Source organism: Melospiza georgiana, chromosome 7, assembly GCF_028018845.1.
Source record: "Melospiza georgiana isolate bMelGeo1 chromosome 7, bMelGeo1.pri, whole genome shotgun sequence".
NCBI lineage: Eukaryota > Metazoa > Chordata > Aves > Passeriformes > Passerellidae > Melospiza > Melospiza georgiana.
In genome coordinates, this window is record NC_080436.1 from 20,849,551 (window position 1) to 20,868,339 (window position 18,789).

An 18,789-nucleotide genomic window follows, 5' to 3' on the forward strand; every position below is an offset into this window, starting at 1 on the left:
CCCAAAACAAACAAAAAGAAAAACAAAACCAAAACCCTAATTTCTGAGCTATCTTCAGGTTATTCACTCACTTTGTATGGTTTATTGGACTATTCTACGGTCTGATTTTCTAGGCTAGACAGAGTAAGCAAGGAGTCTTTGCAAGAATTTAGGTCTCAAACTCCTTTTTCTAGACGGAAAAGGGTTTACACAGTCTTTTCTGCACAGACAGTAAATCCACAATAAGTGTTTTGCTCTCCACAAGATGAAGATAATCTAACTTGCCAGCAAAATATGACAGGCAATTCTCCTGAGCATGTTTAACTACCTTGTGTGCAAATCTGGCCAGTAATCTATGAAATTCTCTATAGGGACATCCACTTAATCAATTACTAATCTGTAAACTCAACTCAGAACTTCTGGATTCAGTGAATTACATGCTAAAAATCCTGCTGCATATTTTTTTCACATGGAAAATGTGAAGTCTATCTCAATCTGTACTCATGGCCTATTGAAAAGCGATGTCAATGTGAATTTGAGTCTTACAGCCCTGGCCACAATTTCATAAGTGTCAAGGCTCCAGATCTGTATTCGGTAGGCAAGGAGCTACAATGACGCTGATTCTGCAGTGGCTGTTCCCCTGGCAAAGGCACAGTCCTTGCAAGTGCTCTGCCCATGCCTGGGCCACGTTTGCTCCTCCTGCAGTGGCTGGTAGTCCATTGCCACCGCGTGTCACACTGGAGGAGACATGAGAGAACTGCTCCCTTTCCCCAGACACTCCAGCAGATTATTTTCATCAGGCTGAATTTCCAGCTGCCAACACCCCACCAACCTGTTTGCAACACCCGCCTGGTTTCCGCAGCTGGGGATACTGCTGCAGCAAGCTCTGCCCAAGTCTTTCCATCAGCTACCTCACTCTATACCTGATTTTGTGAAGCAGCTTTTAGAAAAGAGTTATTTGGACAAAACAACCTCCAAATGAACAAAAACAAGACTGCCTTTATCAAGGGGATTTTAGAAACAGCCACTTCAGAGCAATCTTTGGTTTGCTCTGCAATTACATTCTTGCCAGAAAACATGTATTAGTTAAGGAGAGTACTCTACAACTCAAAACTCTTAGACAACATAATGGTACTACTCAGAGAGCTGCTGGGACAGTTATACCAGTAAAATAATTCTTGCTGGTACAACCTGATCTTTTGGAGCAAGCTTTGATTTACGCTTTCCCAGAAGAGAACTATTCTCATGAGATGAGCCTCTGCTGATTTAGCAGGGTGTGTTAGATCATGAATAATTTTTTATAAACCCAGACCCGCTACTGTATTTACTTCTTTAAAGAACACCCATTTCTACCATGACTCACAGAATTCTGTTAATAATAATAATCAGTGCAGAACAACCAGAAATGGCTTGGAGAGGTCAGACCTGCCTAGCCACCTCAGAGGAGCTAGTTCAAAAAGGACATGGCAATGGCATTAAGCCTTGTCATCACCTACCATTTCATGCACAAGGCACGAGTGTGATTTGATGCTCAGATCACAAATGACCATGGGCAACACCTCCTCTCAGTATCAACCCAGCATGTCTTTGTGAGATGTCTATCCACTTTGTCCAATGGAGAAGGACCTCAACTCAACAGCACTAGATGAGTTTACAAGCACACTCCAGAGCAGAGAAGTCAAGCAGAATACAAGGAGATCTGCAGTGACTGCACCATTTCTTACACAAAGCATGTCCACTTTACCTGGAGGGAAGCTAGGAGTTTACTCTTGCTTCTGCCCAACTCCATCTTCACCTGTGTCTATCAGTAAATCTGAGACTTCCAGAACAGCTGGAATTTATATGAGAAACAAACTTGCCATCTTCTTTCAATGTTATGCCACATTTGTTGACTTTCTTTTTTAAAAAATGCATAAGGCAGGATGCAATGTAAATTTATGTACAAGAAAGCATGAAACAGATAATCTGAGAAGTGTACAAATTTCTACATAGAACATCTGATATGCTGTAAGTAATAATGTATACATTCAGACTGTGTTATTACTGCAATAGCTCTTTATGGTTCAAAATAAGCTTGATCTAAAATGAAGCATAACTTTAAACAGGTTTTAACAATGAATACCTGAACATAAACATATTTAAAATGTGAAAGCTGGAGACTTTATAGAGCTTGTTAGTGGCTGATTATTTATAATCTAAACTCAAAAGAACAGTGTGACTTTCAAAAACACCCAGGGAAGTTTTCTCAGGCTGCACACTGGAGAGTATGTCTGCCAAAAGACCTCCAAGGAGCTCTGAAGAGCCCTTTATTCTTCCTTCTAAGGCTTTCATGCAGCAGAGCAGCCTGTTGAGCACTTGGGTTTTAACATTCTCCTTTTTCTTCAGAAATTATGAAGGGGAAGACATTACTGATTTGGAAAGGACATAATCTCCAAAAGAACAATGGACAAACTTTCCATACCTTGTTTCAAGTCATACAAAGAGGGTAAAAAATGATCAGCTGAGAAGAAACCCTTATTATACAACAACACAATTTTAATGTTTTGAAACAGTTCCTCTTAAAAAATCTTCTAGAGTCTGTTTTCACCCTAGATAACACTAAAGGCCAGTGGCATGATCTGAACTAGTGAACACCAAATATTACTTTTCTTAAATGGAAACTAGAACTTGGCTTCATACAGTGCCTTCATACTTAGTGTGTTATAAATTGCTTTAAATACTGGCAGGCAAACAGCCATTATGCACTCAAGAGCTCATACGTAAGAATACTCAGCATTTTGATAGAGCTTTTCATCTTCAGAGTGCTTTACAAACAACTCATTAATCTCAACCAATGCACCTGCAAGGTAGATAAATATCTGCATTGTAGGTGGGGAAAGACTGAAAGTTCACTGACTCACGCACAGCCACGCTCACTAGCAGCCCCAAATATCCCCAGCTCCTGGCCCCCAGTGCAGTGAAGGACCTGAGCCCCACTGTGTGTTGAGCTCACACCTTCTCCTGAGCCACAGAGCTGCAGGAGAACTTCTTTTACTGCGAGGCACTGGCAGAGTGCTGGCCTGGCTGGAGACCCTCCCTTTCCCAAAGCTGGTAAGTTCCCAAGGACTGAAAGCTCCCACCAGGATCACCAACCCTAGGAAGAGGGAAGTCCATGAGACACTAAAGTGAGACTCACAATTTGATTCTCAAACTGATTCACGATCAAGCAGTGAGCTGGAAAAGCCTCTGCACTGCCAGAAGCCTTTGCCTCTCTCCCTGTTTATTTCTAGCTGCTGCACAGGCTCCAGGGCAGCAGATTCCTACAAGTCAGACAACAGAACCCTGAAGTCTCTGGCCTCTGAGTACTGCCACAATTCAAGAAAACAGCTTCACTCCTCTGGTGTTCTCTAACTATTAAAAACTTGTAATGAAATTTTGCCTTCAAGAATTGTAATTCTCTTCCCTGTTGGTGACTGGAAAAAAAAAAAATTGAACCTGATTGCACTGCATGATTGTACTTTTAACTTTCTGAGTTTTAAAAGTATCAGATATGATTTTTCTTAAACCTCAGAAATACCAGGAATGTCAAATCTGGAGCAGATGAGAAACGTGGAAAGTGTGAACAATACAATACACATACTGTGCTACAACAGACTTTATATTCCCTTACACCGAGAAAATGAATAGTCACCTTTTAGTAATAACATATTTATTTCTGATGTTTATTAGTCACTAAATTTAAATATATAAATCTGACAATCCTTATCTGTTCAATCTTCACATTTGTGAGCCCAGGGCTTAGCAAGTTCTCCAGCCATTGTAGGTCCTCCCAGGGTAAACCACTCATGTTTAAAAATATAGGTTAATCAGACAAACTGTTACAATAACAGAAAAACAAATCCCACTTTTTCTTAAGATATCGAAGAAAAAAGTCTCTCTACAATTAAAGGTATAAGCAAACACAAGCAGCAAAAGATAAATGAATGGCAAAAATGTATGTAGATAAAAGAGCTCAGCCAGCCTGCCCAGTTGAACTAGATATAAAAGGCAAAATAAGAAGAAGCAGCCTTTAATACTCTTCCCCACCTTAGTGTTTTTCTATCAAGAAAAAAAAAAATAACAAGCCCACATAATCCAAAACAAAATGAAGAAACAACTCCTGATCATTAAACAGAAACGACAAGTTCCCCACATTTAGAAGACTTTTAAGCTTATTATTTCATTGATTTAAAGTGAGCTTGTGTCTGACTGCCAACATCATGCTTTTAAAAAAGAAGTCAAATCTACAACTCCCAATGAAAACAAGGACAGATAAGAGCAAATTAAAAATATAACATACAGGAAATAAAATTGGATTTAATTACATTGAACATTAACATTAATTCTGCAATCACAAAGAAATTCTAAAAACATTTTCTAAATTAAAAACTCCACTATAAATAATATGCAATCTTTATGTAATGTAGTTTTTCCAAAAGAAGGAAACAGATTAAAGAGCAGCATGCAAGAACAAAATTTAAATCTGCAATTGTATCCACTAAACTCTGGAAGCCTAACAATGATGATGCAGTAAAAAGCCACCCAACATCACAACCGTAATGCTGCAACATTTTTTGCTATTTTGTTTAATAACTCATCACTTTCTTTGTACACAGTAATGAAGAGATGTCACAGCAACTCGTGTCTGTCTCTGTGTGCTCCATTCTTTCCTGCTCCTGTTTTCAGGGCAGGTTAAAAAGAATCTTTTCTCCTAATCATCAGCAAACCAGTACCAGATTTCACTTGTGGTAAAGTATGCTACCCATCAGTACAAGGCAATGCTCCATAAAAACAACAAAGAAAATAAAAAAAGCAAGAGGCAAGGTCTGAATACATTTTTCTTTCAATTCCCTTGGGAATCGTGGTTCTATAGGTCTTGAATTCCCAGGCAGAGGGGATCATGTTCATCAGCTATGGCAGCTCCTCTGGGCCTAAGTCCAGGTAGACTGCTTGTCTAAACTTGATGAAATATAGGCGCCATCAGGTAACAGCAGTGCTTGGGGAGACTCCAGAAATGTGTAACTGAAAACTAAAAAATGAAATTAAAACAAGGCTGTAGCCAAACAGCCTCTTTCTACAGGATGCAATAACTGCAAGGCAAAGAGTTTACAACATACAGACTGCTCCTTATATATGGTCTTTTGCCTCTTCACATAGATAATATGAAAGCTGGATCGGGCAGACAAGCATATTTTAACAAACACTGATTTTAAATAGAAATACTTAGGAAAGAAACCACTGTGACAAATACAAATAGCTTGAATAGAACAAACATTAAAAAGAAGTCATTGCCCTGTAACCCACTCCCCCTCCCACTACATTACTTCAAAATATTTTCAAATTAAATTTTCATGCTAATAAGTATTGCTAGATCAACAGCACTGGGATGTGGTGTCTGGAAGCACTGCAAGCTACCCATCACGTCACATCATCATGTCAAACTGTCAAAAGAGAAGGAGAGGCAGCAAGACTCTCACTAGATGTGCATTTTGAAGTGCTACAGGAATATGCTTGTTTGGGAGTGGGGAAGGAAGGAGGAACCAAAAAAGGAAAATTGCCAATGCCCAGTTGGTAAGCTCATTGTAACTGGGTGTCCTAAAGGTAGTCTTAGCACAGAAAAGGCCTTTTCAGACTGCATACATGATCAAGTACTCCATAAAGCTTTGAAATCACAAATTGCAGTGGACCAGCAGGACTGTCACTGGAGAATGCTCAAAAGCATCTCCTAAGCTTTTGTTTAAGTTTCCTCTTGATTCACAACTGTCACAATCAGAACATCATGTCTATTATATCCAAATATAATGGAAAGGAAAACCAGCTTAGATTTCATGACACAGACCTCCACTGCAGCTTTAGCATCAAAACAGGTTCAACACCAGAAGCAGCTTGTCTTCAAGGTGACTTCAGCCAAAATCCACATCTCTTCAGAATAAAAAAAAAAGAGAATACCATAACACCACAGAAATATTTTTTGGTATCCTCAACCTTACAACCTTACACTCCAACTACAGCTATCCATGGAAAGCCACACAAGAAATGAGGCGAAGTGTGCCAAACTGGCTCAGCAGGGTTCCCCCTGCACAGCTACAGAACACCCACAACACACAAATCCCAAATGTTACAGACTATGTGGTATGTTGTTTTTATGTGCACCTTAAATTCAGCTTCTGGTCTACGTAGGGTAACTCAATGCAAAAAGTTGAGTGAAGGAAATGCTGTATCTAAATCTAGAAAGCACTTTACCTATGTCCACTGCTGAACTGCAAGTTTGCCTGGTAACTTGGGAGCAGCAGGCACCAGGGCAGGCTCAGGCCCTGTTTCATCCTGCTGATGCTGTGCTGCCACAAAACCCTCCAGAAATTACTCCCTCAGTGCTAGAGTTTCTCCATCCATCAGCTAGTGCTCATGATTTCAGCCCCTTTTGTCTGCTTAGCTATCTGCACTGTGAGCTCTCAGAGGCAAAATAAAATGTTTTATTATATGTTCACAGGACATTTGATCCTGCGATTTTAGGGAGTGAAGCTATCTGCTCTAAAATAAAAGGCAATTCACTATTTGAGGTCCAGAATTTCTTCAGGAATGATCCAATCCTTCATTCTTTCTCCTCAAACACTATATATTACTCTAAACAAGCCTAGAGACCTGTCTTAAACTCTACCACTATTCTTGATGTTTTAACAGAACATGCAAAGACCAAGTAGCCAGACACTTCACAGTTTGATCCTGCACATAGCCTTGGCAGGATCATCTTCCAGTATAGATTTTAGGAGTCTGTATTTTTGTTCCCTTGAATTTAATCTCTAAAGATTGTGAAGTGGTATTCTTTATTTCACTGATTTGCTGTATGAGTATAGAGGAGGTTAAATCAGTTATTTGGTTCTTTGCAGAACAACACTGGAATTTGTGTGTGTTGGTTAACACTGCATTTGTGAGTCTGAAGAGTAAAAGACTGAAGCAACACCTAAAGGAGAGACAAAGATTGCCTTCTTTGCTGCCCAGAGGCAGCACTGTACTGAGTATCTTGAATTAAAATCACAGACATGACTTTCCATTTCAGACTTTCTACCCTGTTAGATGGTATGTTGAGCCTTTGCTTCTACATCTGCAGGCAGGTGAGGAAATGCCAGATGACAGCAGGCTCTGGCAGGCAGTGTAGCAGTTGTGCATGCCAACAGTCCTCACTCCAGACATCCCCATGTCCCACTGTGAAGACAGAGACAGCACTGGGAAATCCACTTTGGAAGCACTGCAGCAACAACTCCCTACAAGGGGGCATGCCACTTTCTTTCTAGAGTCATTCCCAGAGTTTTGTGGTATTTTCCTTCAGGGTCAGCAGCCTATGCACAAAGGCAGACAATGGCCCTTCAGCAAATCACCACACCAGGGCAGTGAGCTTCTGCAGATGGTGGAGAAGCCTCAGAGCTCTGCCATAGGAATGGAAAGAGGAAGTAGCTCTTTTCTGCTTAGAGAAAGCTCCAGGTGAGCTTTAAGGAGAATTCTGCAAAATTAAAAGTGATACATACAAAATACATTTCCACACAAGGTCAATTTTGTCTGAAGGCTTATGGCTGGACTTACTTTCCTTAACTCCTGGCATATGAAAATGTACCTGTGTAATACATTTATCACAGACTAAACACTGGCAGATACAGGACACTACCTGGGACCTGGGCACCCAAGCCATAAGGCATGCAGAGCAGAGAAAGCATTCACAAAAATCTGAACCTAAGTACTCCTCAGGAACTCGTCATTAACTTTGTCTCCATGAGGGTTTTAGCTGCAACCACAACGGTGACACTCTGGTGCCAGGGCAATGGGCACCTTCTTACAAAGGAGAAATGACTTCTTAGTCTGAAATGCATGGCTACAAGAGTAGGTGGGGGTCACTAAAGCTGTTGATGTGGCAGAAAATGTTGGTTTTCAGCAGCTGTCCAGGACATCTGCTAATGACTTTCCTTCATTTAAAGGCAACCCTAGCTAATGCTGAGAAACCTAAGCTCACAGAGAAACCACACCCTACACACCCACCCACAGCCAGAAGAGAGAGATCTCGGCAGAAAAAAAGCCACAGTGTGCTGCCAACAATACATTACCTCTCAACTGGGAGAACAGAGCGATTGAACACTTTATTGAAAGGGGAATATTTTTCTCTCATGCCTCAAACCATGAAAGTGCATGTCTTCCCCAGAGCTGCTGCACAGTTGAAATGGGAATAATTCCTCGCCTGCCTGATTAGTTTTGAGACAGAGATGAAACTACCTCAGGATTACTTAAAAAATGTTGAAAGTGTACTACAATCAAATGGTTTGAACTTCCACCATGCATCACTTGCAGCTCATAATGCTAATGTTAAATTCTGGAGACATGAGTCTGTCTACAAATTAATGGAAAATGTGAATTAACATTTTCTTCCAGCTAATTGCTCAACGCATATATGGCACAGTGCAGCCAAGCAGATTAGATCTTGAAAACTCCCTTGCACAAGTTTTAAACCACTTTTTCTCATTTGCCAAAAAAATCAGAATTACAGGACATATTTAATTGTAAGTCTGAAATACCAGGAAACAGTCAAGTCTCCCCAAAACTGTTATCTGTACATTCAATGGTTAATTAAAAAAAAAAAAAAAAAAAAGTTAGAAGTACTGGAAATTACTGTAGGTGAGTATTAATTGTTTGAGTTGTACATTTGTGAACTTCTTTTTAACAGTGAGAAAAATACAAAGTGATAGTTCTACCATTTGAATATTAATAGTGCTAAGAAGACTTTTATGATTCATTCTTAACATGAGAATGGTATCTAATATGCTGAAATTTGTGATTAAATATGCTTATCAAAGAGCAAGCTATAACAATTAAAAAAAAAGAAATATAACTCCTGTTTCAAAATGCCCCATCAGAAAGATGGAAACAGACTGATTCAGTAGCATATGGCAGCAAAAAAAAATCTGAAATGAATACTTTGATTTCAGGAAAAAAAAATCTAATTTTGAGTCCTTTTACTTCCTCTTAGAAATACTGAAAAGTTTGAATTTTGTAAAACCATGAGCATTACCAAGGTCTGCAGATTAAAAAAAAGCAAGAAATGAACTGTATCAGAAACAGTGCTCAGTAAAAGAGTCAGTAAAGCAGGTACTTTATTTATTTAATCACTTCCCAGATGGAGACCCCTTAGCACACTTCTGTCCAGTAACATGCACAGTCCAACATAAAATGGCAATTTAAAAGTTCATTACCAGTTTTACCATCCTAAATGTCAAAGCCGTGTCTGACCAGAATAAAAAACTGCATAAAATGACTTGTCTGCACTCCATCCAGAGCACATAAACCAGATCACTTCACACTGCCTCAGTTCCTTGCTACACCTTCTGTATTAGTCCAACTGTTTGTAACTTGTGTGGTGCTTCAGGACAGTTTGATGATTTTCATATAAATACCCTTCTGGAGAAGAGTTTAGTATTCCTTCTATACACAGTTTTGGCTAACCTAACTACAAAATATAGAAAATACTCAACCATGCATTGCTGACAAGGCTTGTGAACCAAACTTGTGACCTATACAGCCCAAAAAAGAAAAAAGAAAAAGAAATCAAAAACCCCAAGCAAACCCCAACTTATTTCTAATGAGACTTGGCACTTCTGGACAAACGTGACAGTGTGAGGCTCTGAAGCTGTACTGCAAGAGTATCAACTCCAGCTATGTCCCTCTGTTTCTATAAAAAATAAAAAAGGTTTAAGGCATTTCCTCCTCATTTTACTAACAGAGGGGAAAGAGTAACATTCTCAGAAAAATTTTGAAAACAAACATCTCTGAAAGGCTCTGTAGTCACAGAAGAAGAAGGATCCCATAACATCTCATATTCTGTGGTGCTGGAGACAGCCATGGTTCCAGTCGGGGGCAGTTTGCAGGTTCCCCACTGGGGAGCCTGGGGGGAAATTCCCAGTTCCACAAGGGGCTGAACAAGGCAGCCCAGCCCCTTACTGAGCAAACAGCCAGCCTGGGAACACAAACTACACATGCAAGGGATGTATCACACCCCACCAGTCTGTACTGAATTGACTTTAAAAACCTGGCCCACAGTAATTCACACAGCTTAGCACAGAATTCTGATTCATTGTTAGGGAAGCAAGATCAGGAATCAATTATATCAGTATGGAACACAAAAGTAACTCAATTTACATGGGATGTCTTCTCATCAACTATTTCCCTGTGGCACTAAACCCTAAAATTTCATTATAAGAAATTAGGGGCTTCTACTCTACAATAATTCACCTGTATAAAATAAATCGATCTGTAAGAGATTACTATGCTTTAAACCATCTAAGATACAATTGTAGATATAAATGCAGCTCTTTCATGTGTCCTACTTTATTACCAATAAAGTAGCACAGATTTAATTACAATAATACCTGAAACTGTGATAATATCTAATCAGACCATTTACAAGCCAGTGAATCAGCACACAATCCATACTATTTCTAACTACAAACTGTGACAGTGACTTGATGTCTCTGTGCTCTGGGTGCTTCCTAGTACAGAATAATAAATTCAATTCCCACTCCTATGCATCACCTGTGAAATTGTTTTTGAATATTCTTCAAGAAAAGGTGCCAGCTAAAATGCAGGTCAACCCACTGCTAGTCCACTCTGAAATGCAGCATTTGAGCATACAGAATTTCACAAAGGTTGGTGGAAACCATTCACACCCTAAAGAGTTGTGTGCCCTCTCCTTGGACTGAATTCTGACATTAGCAAGGCAGAGACTACTCAAATAACTTCCCTATATGATTACTGAAAAGTACTTTTTAATTTCCTAGTATTTTTCAGTCAATTTTATTTTTTAATAAAGGGTTTTTTTAGGCTAGCCTAAGTCCTTCTGATATGAGGATAAAGCATTTAATCAGTATACAGCTTCCAAGATCCCTGCTGCTCAAATGCACTTATGCAGAAACAATTCCATAATAAAGAAAACTTTCATCATTTATAAAAATGTAACATCAGATACATTAAAAAGAATAAGAGGCTATAAAAAAGTAATTTTTGTTCAATTAAGATGGAATAGATAGCCTTAGAAGAACAGAAACATAATTTAAATTACTTTTGTCTTTCGATATTTGCAAATTAAATTATACTGAACTGTCCCATTCGGGGAAAATTGGACTTTGTTTAATCAGTTTTGTCTTAACTATGACAGTTTCACTTTCTTAAGTATCTGTAAAAGCATATCCCATAGGGAAGCTGAACAAGGTTTGATGCCTTAACGGAAGGTAGGAAGGCTTAGCAAATGTAATTCGCTAGGTTCTTTTAACTGGATGACGGACATCGGGCTTTTAAGGGCGCACGGGGCTGAAGACGGGTGTAGGACATGGGCACAGGACTTTGGCTTGTGAAGGGTTATGTGGCAGAGAAAGGGCTCAGAGAACCTCAGGGCACGGGGGACAAGGGGCCCTGACAAGCCATCGCGCCATCAGGTAAGGAATCTGCACTTGAACGGCTTGGTAAAGAAACACGTACACTCATGTCACGTTACTTCAGCAGCAAAAGTCACCAGAGCAGAAGCAGAGCAGAACATTCCCACCGCCTTCCCGCACCGCGGGGTCCCCGGGAGGCGCCGTGTGCGGGCCCCAGGCCGAGCACGGCACCGGGGGAACTCGCCTGAACAGGAGCCGAGCCCTGACAGCTGCGGCCGCTGCTGCGGGGCCCCGCCGCCACACGCCGCCCCCCGCCCGCCCGGCGGAGCGCTCTCTCGCAGCCCTCGGCAGGCGCGGCGGCGCTGGGACCTTTCGCTCCTCGATTTCAGAGCGAGCCCCGACTGAGCGGCGGCGGGCGGCGGGAAGGGCAGAGCGGGGCCGGGCCCGCGCCTCACCCCGGCGGCGGCGGCGGCGCGCACTCACCTCCGCAGCGCAGCGCGCGGGCGGCTCTGGGCGCCGCCATGCTGCCCATGTGAGGAGGTCACGTGGCCGCGTGTGGCGGCGGCCGGGAGCGCCCCCCGCCCGCCCTCGGCCGGCGCGAGCGCGGTGTGAGGGCGGCGGGCGGGATCCGCCCTGCCGGGGCAGCGCTCCGCTCCGCTCCGCTCCCGTCTGTGGTCCGGTCCGGTCCGGTCCGCCTGGCCGCGGCTCTGTGCCCCGGGGTGCTGCTGGCTGCCCTTCCGTACGGCCCCATCCTGCTCTGCTTACCGGCCCTAGCTGCAGTGGTGACTGCTCCTTCCGCAGCGGGACAGAACTGCTGAAAGCGGGACTCGGTCCCGCATGAATGCAGCCGTACTATTCCATGAGGGCTGGAGCTGCCTCATAATTTCTTGCCATTAAAAAATAAAGAAAACCCCAACCAACTAGGCAAGCAAACACCGCCACCCTCCCTTCAACTTGTACTTTTGTGAATAAAATAGGAACTACTCTTTATGAACTAATGAATGCAAAGGAAAACCTGGAAGGCAGGTGCCAGGAGGATGGTGCCAGACCTTTTGCTGTGGCGCCAAGTGACAGGATGAGGAGCAGTGACCGTAACTAAAACACAGGTTTCATCTCAGCAGGAGGAAGAGCTTTACGTTGAGGGTGGCAGAGCACTGGAGCAGGCTGCCCGGGGAAGGGCTGCATTCTTCTCTGCAGACATTCAAAACTCACCTGGATGCATTCCAAAATATGGAAATAATCCAAGTATTCCTTTCTTACATCCTCACACACATGTAATGATCTTTGTGTCCTTACACACATTCATGGGTACACACGCAGCAGTAAATTGTGGGATAAGTAAGTAAATTGTCAAATGAGAACTCAGGCTGTTTAGCTCCAGATTTATTTACCTCCTGGTACAGCCATAAGTAGTTTTTAACTTCCCATGTACAAGTTCTATGATTTAGTTAAGAATAGACTCAAAGCCCAAATACCTTACACTGCCTCCAAAAAATAAAATATTCCACTTCTTATAGCCACATTCTGGATGAACTGACATGTTTCATCATCATTATTCAGTAGGGGGAGAATTATAAGATTTTCAGAAATAAAGCTATAGGAATATAGAGAAAGCATTGCTAGGCTGATCAGTTACACCTCGTGAGCACCATTACCCTCTGCTCACTGGTGACAGCTATGCACACATTTCATTTGCAGAGCCCAAATGTGCACGTCTTCACTTTGCTCCTAATTCTACAATGTAGTATGGTATTTCAGGAGCATAATTTTATCCTCTTTTGTATCTTGGCAAGGCTTTAGGAATCCAGACACTCAACCACTAGTTCTGTAACATCAATGTGCAGTGTAAAGCAATCACACATTCTGCTGCTCGGCCTAAGCAACTATATATAATTGCTTACTTATTATTACTATATATACTTATATATATACTCTTGAGGGGGTGTCCTTGTGTGTGCTTAAAGAGAACAGCACACTTCACATGAAAGTATCCATGTATGATGAGTAATTAGCCACATTTTCCTCAACTGTCACTAAAGGAAAAAACCAGAGATCTCTAAGGTAGCCTAGTCTCACCTTTCTTATTTGAGTCAGCAAGTATTTCCTACTCAGTGGAACGAGGCCACTGTTAGAGAAAATGAAGTGAATGCTTAGTTTTTTTTCTGCAGCTGTAAGCCCTAAATTCCTTTATTGTAACAGCCTGAAAATTGGTTGATGGCATAAGAAAATGGAGGCAATTCTAGTTATGCTGCTACCACCTTTGTAATTACCTCGTCCTTAAGTGTCAGGCTATTTCACAAATACTTGTAGGTACTGACTAGTGGTTAGATTGGACCAATTATTTTTGCATGCCAGAAAATAAGAGGGGATCAATCAAATTACGATCAATTACATTTCAAGCAAACTGTGTAATTTTTGCAGTCTCTGGATGCATCTTCAGCCTAACAACAGTCAGTAGTCTCTAATTTATGCTTAGATGCAGGTTTTCTCCTTTTGCTAAGAAATACAAACAACAGATATCATTTTTAGGACCTTTATAGCAGTAAAATGGGAGTGAGTGTTTCTGAAAAGAGAGACAGACCAGATCCTAACATAGCAAACCTGAAAAAATCATACTCCACTACGTTCAAGTGGTCACCCAAAGCAAATACATCACTTTCTTCTTCATGTGTATAATTATCTTTTGGTTACAATTGACAAATCCCCCTGAAATATTTAAGATGGACAGTGATGTCTCAAGACAGCCTGAATGTCAGGTTGAGAGGTAGTTTTGGAGAAATTAATTTTCAGCTCAGGGTTTATTCAACACATATGTATGAAAGACTGTCCTTGAAGAATGTTTCACATCCCATCTCACTTGCATTGGTTCTGTGCTGTGAAAGTCACCAAGCACTAAATGTAGAATCTTAACTTTATTTCCTCCCAAAATTGGGTAGGCTGATATTAAAATAAGTAAAAGTATGCTAAAGAAGACATAAAGCTAGGTTTTTACATGCAAGTTTCAAAGCAGTCTGTAATAGACTGTAAGGCAACAGAGTTGTATTTTATGCACACACAAATTCTTTCATAGAGCAATATAAAAACACACTTCTAGTTTAAGTACAGAAGCTGAGGTTAGGCTTAGACTTTCCTATCTAAGATTGTCTTAAAAGATGATTTAGTTTCACAGCAGCTTTTGCTGATGAGACTGACGCTGTTTAGGTCCTGCTCTAATCACAAATAGGTGTTTTTTTCAGCACTGATGTTCATCTGATCCAGGGTGAGAGAGTCTGGAGCCCCGAACTTGCAAAAACCCATAAATCTCCCACATTAGTGATACAAAATATATATAACCAGGTAAAGCTACATTAAATAAGATTTACATTGCACCTTGAGGGAAAGAAAAATAACCTATTTACAGATCCCCATCATACTAAATTCATTCTAGGCAAAGATTTACTCTTTACTATGAAACTATGAAGTTTTAAAACATGAACACCCCATAACAGCTCAGAGAAATGCCTAACTAGAAAAAAAAGGAAAGCATCTAAAAATAACAGCTATTGAACATGGAATATCTCCCTTATTGCCCTACCATTCAGAAACAAAAAAGGGATGTCAAGCTCTTCCCATTGATCTAGATTTTCTTTACATTTTATCTCTTCAGCTCAAACTGTGCAACAACCACAAATGGAGCACACACCTCCTGTGTGAGGAATGTTTGCAGCATTACATGTTCTTTATTTACTGAAGAAAGAAGCTAGTGCTACTCTCAGAAAAAAACAGTGCACAGTACTGCTCCTGATATATAGATTTTTTTGTACAGGCAAAGAGGAATTCCGAATCCTCTTCCCAAGGCTTTGTCTTCTTGGTGTCATTACCTGAGATTCCTCCAGTTTGGGTCGGAGCTTTATATCTGAAAAGAACTTTGAAGAGTCAGTGTAGGACATTTTTTCCAACCTTTATTCTCTGCCTCTGCTCTGGAGAATTAAACATATTTTGAACATGGAAGTATGAAAACTGTTAGATTAATGATCCTTTGTACCTAGCTTGTACCATTCTAGATGTAAAAGAAGCTCAGCCACAGTGTGTAATCTTGTTTCTTGCAATGTGTATCACTGAAGGCTTTAGTGCAAGGAACAAAGAACCTGGTAAACGTGTATTTAAATAAGTAGCTATGAGTAGAAATTGATAGTTGTAATATTTTTCTTTTTACATTGTAAAAAAGATGAGTGATAGGGAGGCAAAGTCATTCCTACAATTTTCCCACCAGTTGTAAGCTAGTATGATGGCAGATAGCATGCCCTGCCTGAGCCAAGCTTGCATCTATTTGTACTGCTTTGTGTAATAGCCTTACATTTTTACTGGCTGCACTAAATTTTAGCATCACAATTTCAAATATTGTCACTGGTGTAGTTAACTGCCTTTTGTAAATGGAATGTTTTAATAGAATGAACCCAGGGTTAGAGTGAGATCTTTCTGATCATTGGAGAAAAGAGCTAGCAGTATAAACCAGCTGAAATTATTGAAAATCATGAATGACAGCTTGGGGAAAAATATTTTGATGACTTTAGGCTTTTTTTTTTCCCAGAAAATGGAAATATCTGCAACACATACTTGCTTATGAGATACAGATGTTAATATTTATTATGCTGTCTTTTTTTCAACTTCAAGTCCAAATTATCCTAGTAAGCAATGTTTTACAAAGCAGTAGCATTACAGAATAATTTTAAATTTGAAAACTGAAACTCCAAGGTTTTATATGATAGGCTTACCAATGTAACAGGTATTTCTAGTTCCAACGGTTTGATACTGAAGAAAGCAGGTCAGAACTGACATTGTGAGGAAAGGTAAAATGGCAAAATATGCAACATAAGATTTTCAAGCTTTCTAGTGTCTGACAGCCATAAAATATGATAAAGGAGAAGAATAAAGAACAAAGTCTCAGTGAGAGACAAAAAAAGGAATTGAAAAAAATCTATATAAGCCCACACAAATCCTTCATACAGACATTATGGGCTGCTTACCCTCCTGCTGCTATTGCAGAGAGAGACAATAGGTCAGTCTTGAATTGCCTAAACTGCCACATAGCAGCTTTGTGTGCTGGTTCATAGGAGGCAAAGACATTTGCTGCCCAAGACACTCCTTCAGCAACACACAGACCTTTATTCCTCCAACTACAGCAGTTAGTGTCCTTCAAATCCTGCAGATCCTGGCAGTTTGCTTTCTCAGTTCTGAAGCTATAGGTATTCTGTTCTATTTCTTGGGATTATTAGTTGTTGAACAAGTTGTTTCCTAGTATCTGCAGTAGGTAACTTTTATGTTTCAAAATACCTGAAAGGGAACAGTTTGACCCAGGTTTCTGAACCTAAAACACTTTTCAGAGCTTTATTTACCTCTTAGGACAAAATCTTGTATTAGCTCTGCTGACAATACCTTTACATTGGAAGAAAACTTGTGTCTGTCAATTGAACTAAATTCACTATTTTACTGATTTTTTTTGAAGTAGATTCACTGTTGCCATGGCTAGATTTTTAAGTGATGGAAGGGCATACCAGTATCCTGATGCCAGAAGCATCTACTAAGAAAAACTTTACAAATATACTCAGAGATCTTATGAACATTCTGAAAATTCAAATGTAAAAAAATCTCCAAAGTGCTTTACCAGTATGTTGTGTAAAGTTTCACTTGAAATTTGAGTGAAGTGACTAAAGTATCTGGATTTTATTAAAATGCAGAAAAAAAGTCACATAAACCTATTAATAAAAGACTATTATTAGTGTTTGCTTTAAGTTTCTGTTAGCTAGTAACAACTGAAAAGAGGGAAAGTAACCTAGAATAATAGATTAAGTATTTGAACAAAAATATTTTTAATCCAGGATTACTTTAGCATCATATTGTGCCCAGAATAGGAGAGGGCACCAATAGCATTCAGCTTCAGCTATCCAATTCTCATGCCCCCAGCCTAGAGTGAAAGAGCTGCTACCAAGCCTCAGTGTTAATTTGTCAGCTCACAAATCCACAATTGAGCCCCTCCAGTACCTACTTGCAATTCCATGCAAACAGCTGCTAGGAGCTCACCGGTCTTCTCAGCACGCAGAAGTCAAACCACACTAGTTGTGTTCTACACCTCAAAGTATTTGTTTAAATATAGTAGGAGGTCCTTGTTCTTAGTTATGTTAATGTAGAAATACAAACATTATATAAAACTTACTAAACTTCTATAAATAGTATTACACTTTTTAATTTCACAATGTGACTCACTGAACAGCTGGAGTTGCTGCTGTGTGTACTTCGGAGACAAGCATCCTGCAGTTCACTTGTAGGTGAAGTTATCCTGCTGAAAATCATGAGCAAAATATCCAGACTGGCAAGCTAGGACTTTGTCCAGCAGCATCCTGAAATGTGGGTATTTAGGTAACTGTACCAAGAGTGCATAGTCTCTGAAGTGTTACTCAAATAGCTGCACCCCACAAGCCTACTGAAGGAAACTGGCGTGTGCCCCCAGCAGCGCCAGAAGAGCTGTTGTAGTTTTCTAGCTGTCCAACAAGATTATTGCCTCCTTCTCTTTGCCAAGGGAAAGGATAGTCCAGTCAGTTAAGACCACTTCAGGCAAAGTCAGCAGGGCTAGTTTAATTTGCTGATGAAGATTACTTCAGATAATTGGCTTAATTTACTGTAATGGATTAGGGTGCACTGACAAGGTCTTTCATGGCAGCAGAGCTGCAGAAGCTGTAATCTGCTGCAGGATGGAAGGATTCAGTTTCCAGGCCTCTAGGAAGCAGTTTATTCCTATTTTTCACACCAAGAAGTTTTTCAGTGCATAGGCACATCCCAACATCTTAGAGTGCTCCCAAGACCATACTGGAATGAGAAACCAGCAAAGGAACTGGAAGCACTATTTCAATGTCAATGTAAAAAGAAAAAAATAAATCTGTTATGAAAAAGTGAATCTGCCCTTGTCACTGTGTGAGAGAAGTTTTGCTATTTGTGAATAGCAAAAGGTAACTGTGATTAAGGAAAGCAATTTTGTGCTTTTTGGCTCAGTATTTCTAAGACACTGTTTCTCCTTGTCAGTCCTACAGTTTCTTCAATGGCTTAAGCTCAGGGAGTGTTAGTGCAGGCTGCTCCAGAAGTATCCCAGACCTCTACACAGGAACCAAGTTTAAGCACAATTCTTCAGTTCAGCTTTCCCACTTCTGACTTATCCCCAAGTTCTGAACATATTCAATTAAAAAAAAACAACAAACCAGAACCATCCACAGAAAAAAATTCAAACTCCTATTACTACCAGGAAAGGTCTTTTAATGATTGTTACTACTGATTAATAGATTTGGATACTACAGTAGATGAAAGACATATCATACAGCCAAAATACCCTAATCTGGAATGAAAATTTCTAAAA

At 40.3% G+C, this 18,789-nt stretch overlaps 1 protein-coding gene across 1 annotated transcript in view; it reads right to left on the minus strand.

Moving 5' to 3' along the window:
- Positions 1–11,944, minus strand: part of METAP1D (methionyl aminopeptidase type 1D, mitochondrial) — a 43,582-nt gene extending 31,638 nt beyond the window's left edge. Inside the window, exon 1 of the mRNA XM_058028318.1 lies at positions 11,889–11,944. Within this exon, the coding sequence (XP_057884301.1) occupies positions 11,889–11,937 (49 nt within the window). The 5' untranslated portion in view covers positions 11,938–11,944. The remainder of the gene's footprint in view (positions 1–11,888) is intronic.
- Between the last annotated feature and the right edge of the window lie 6,845 nt (positions 11,945–18,789).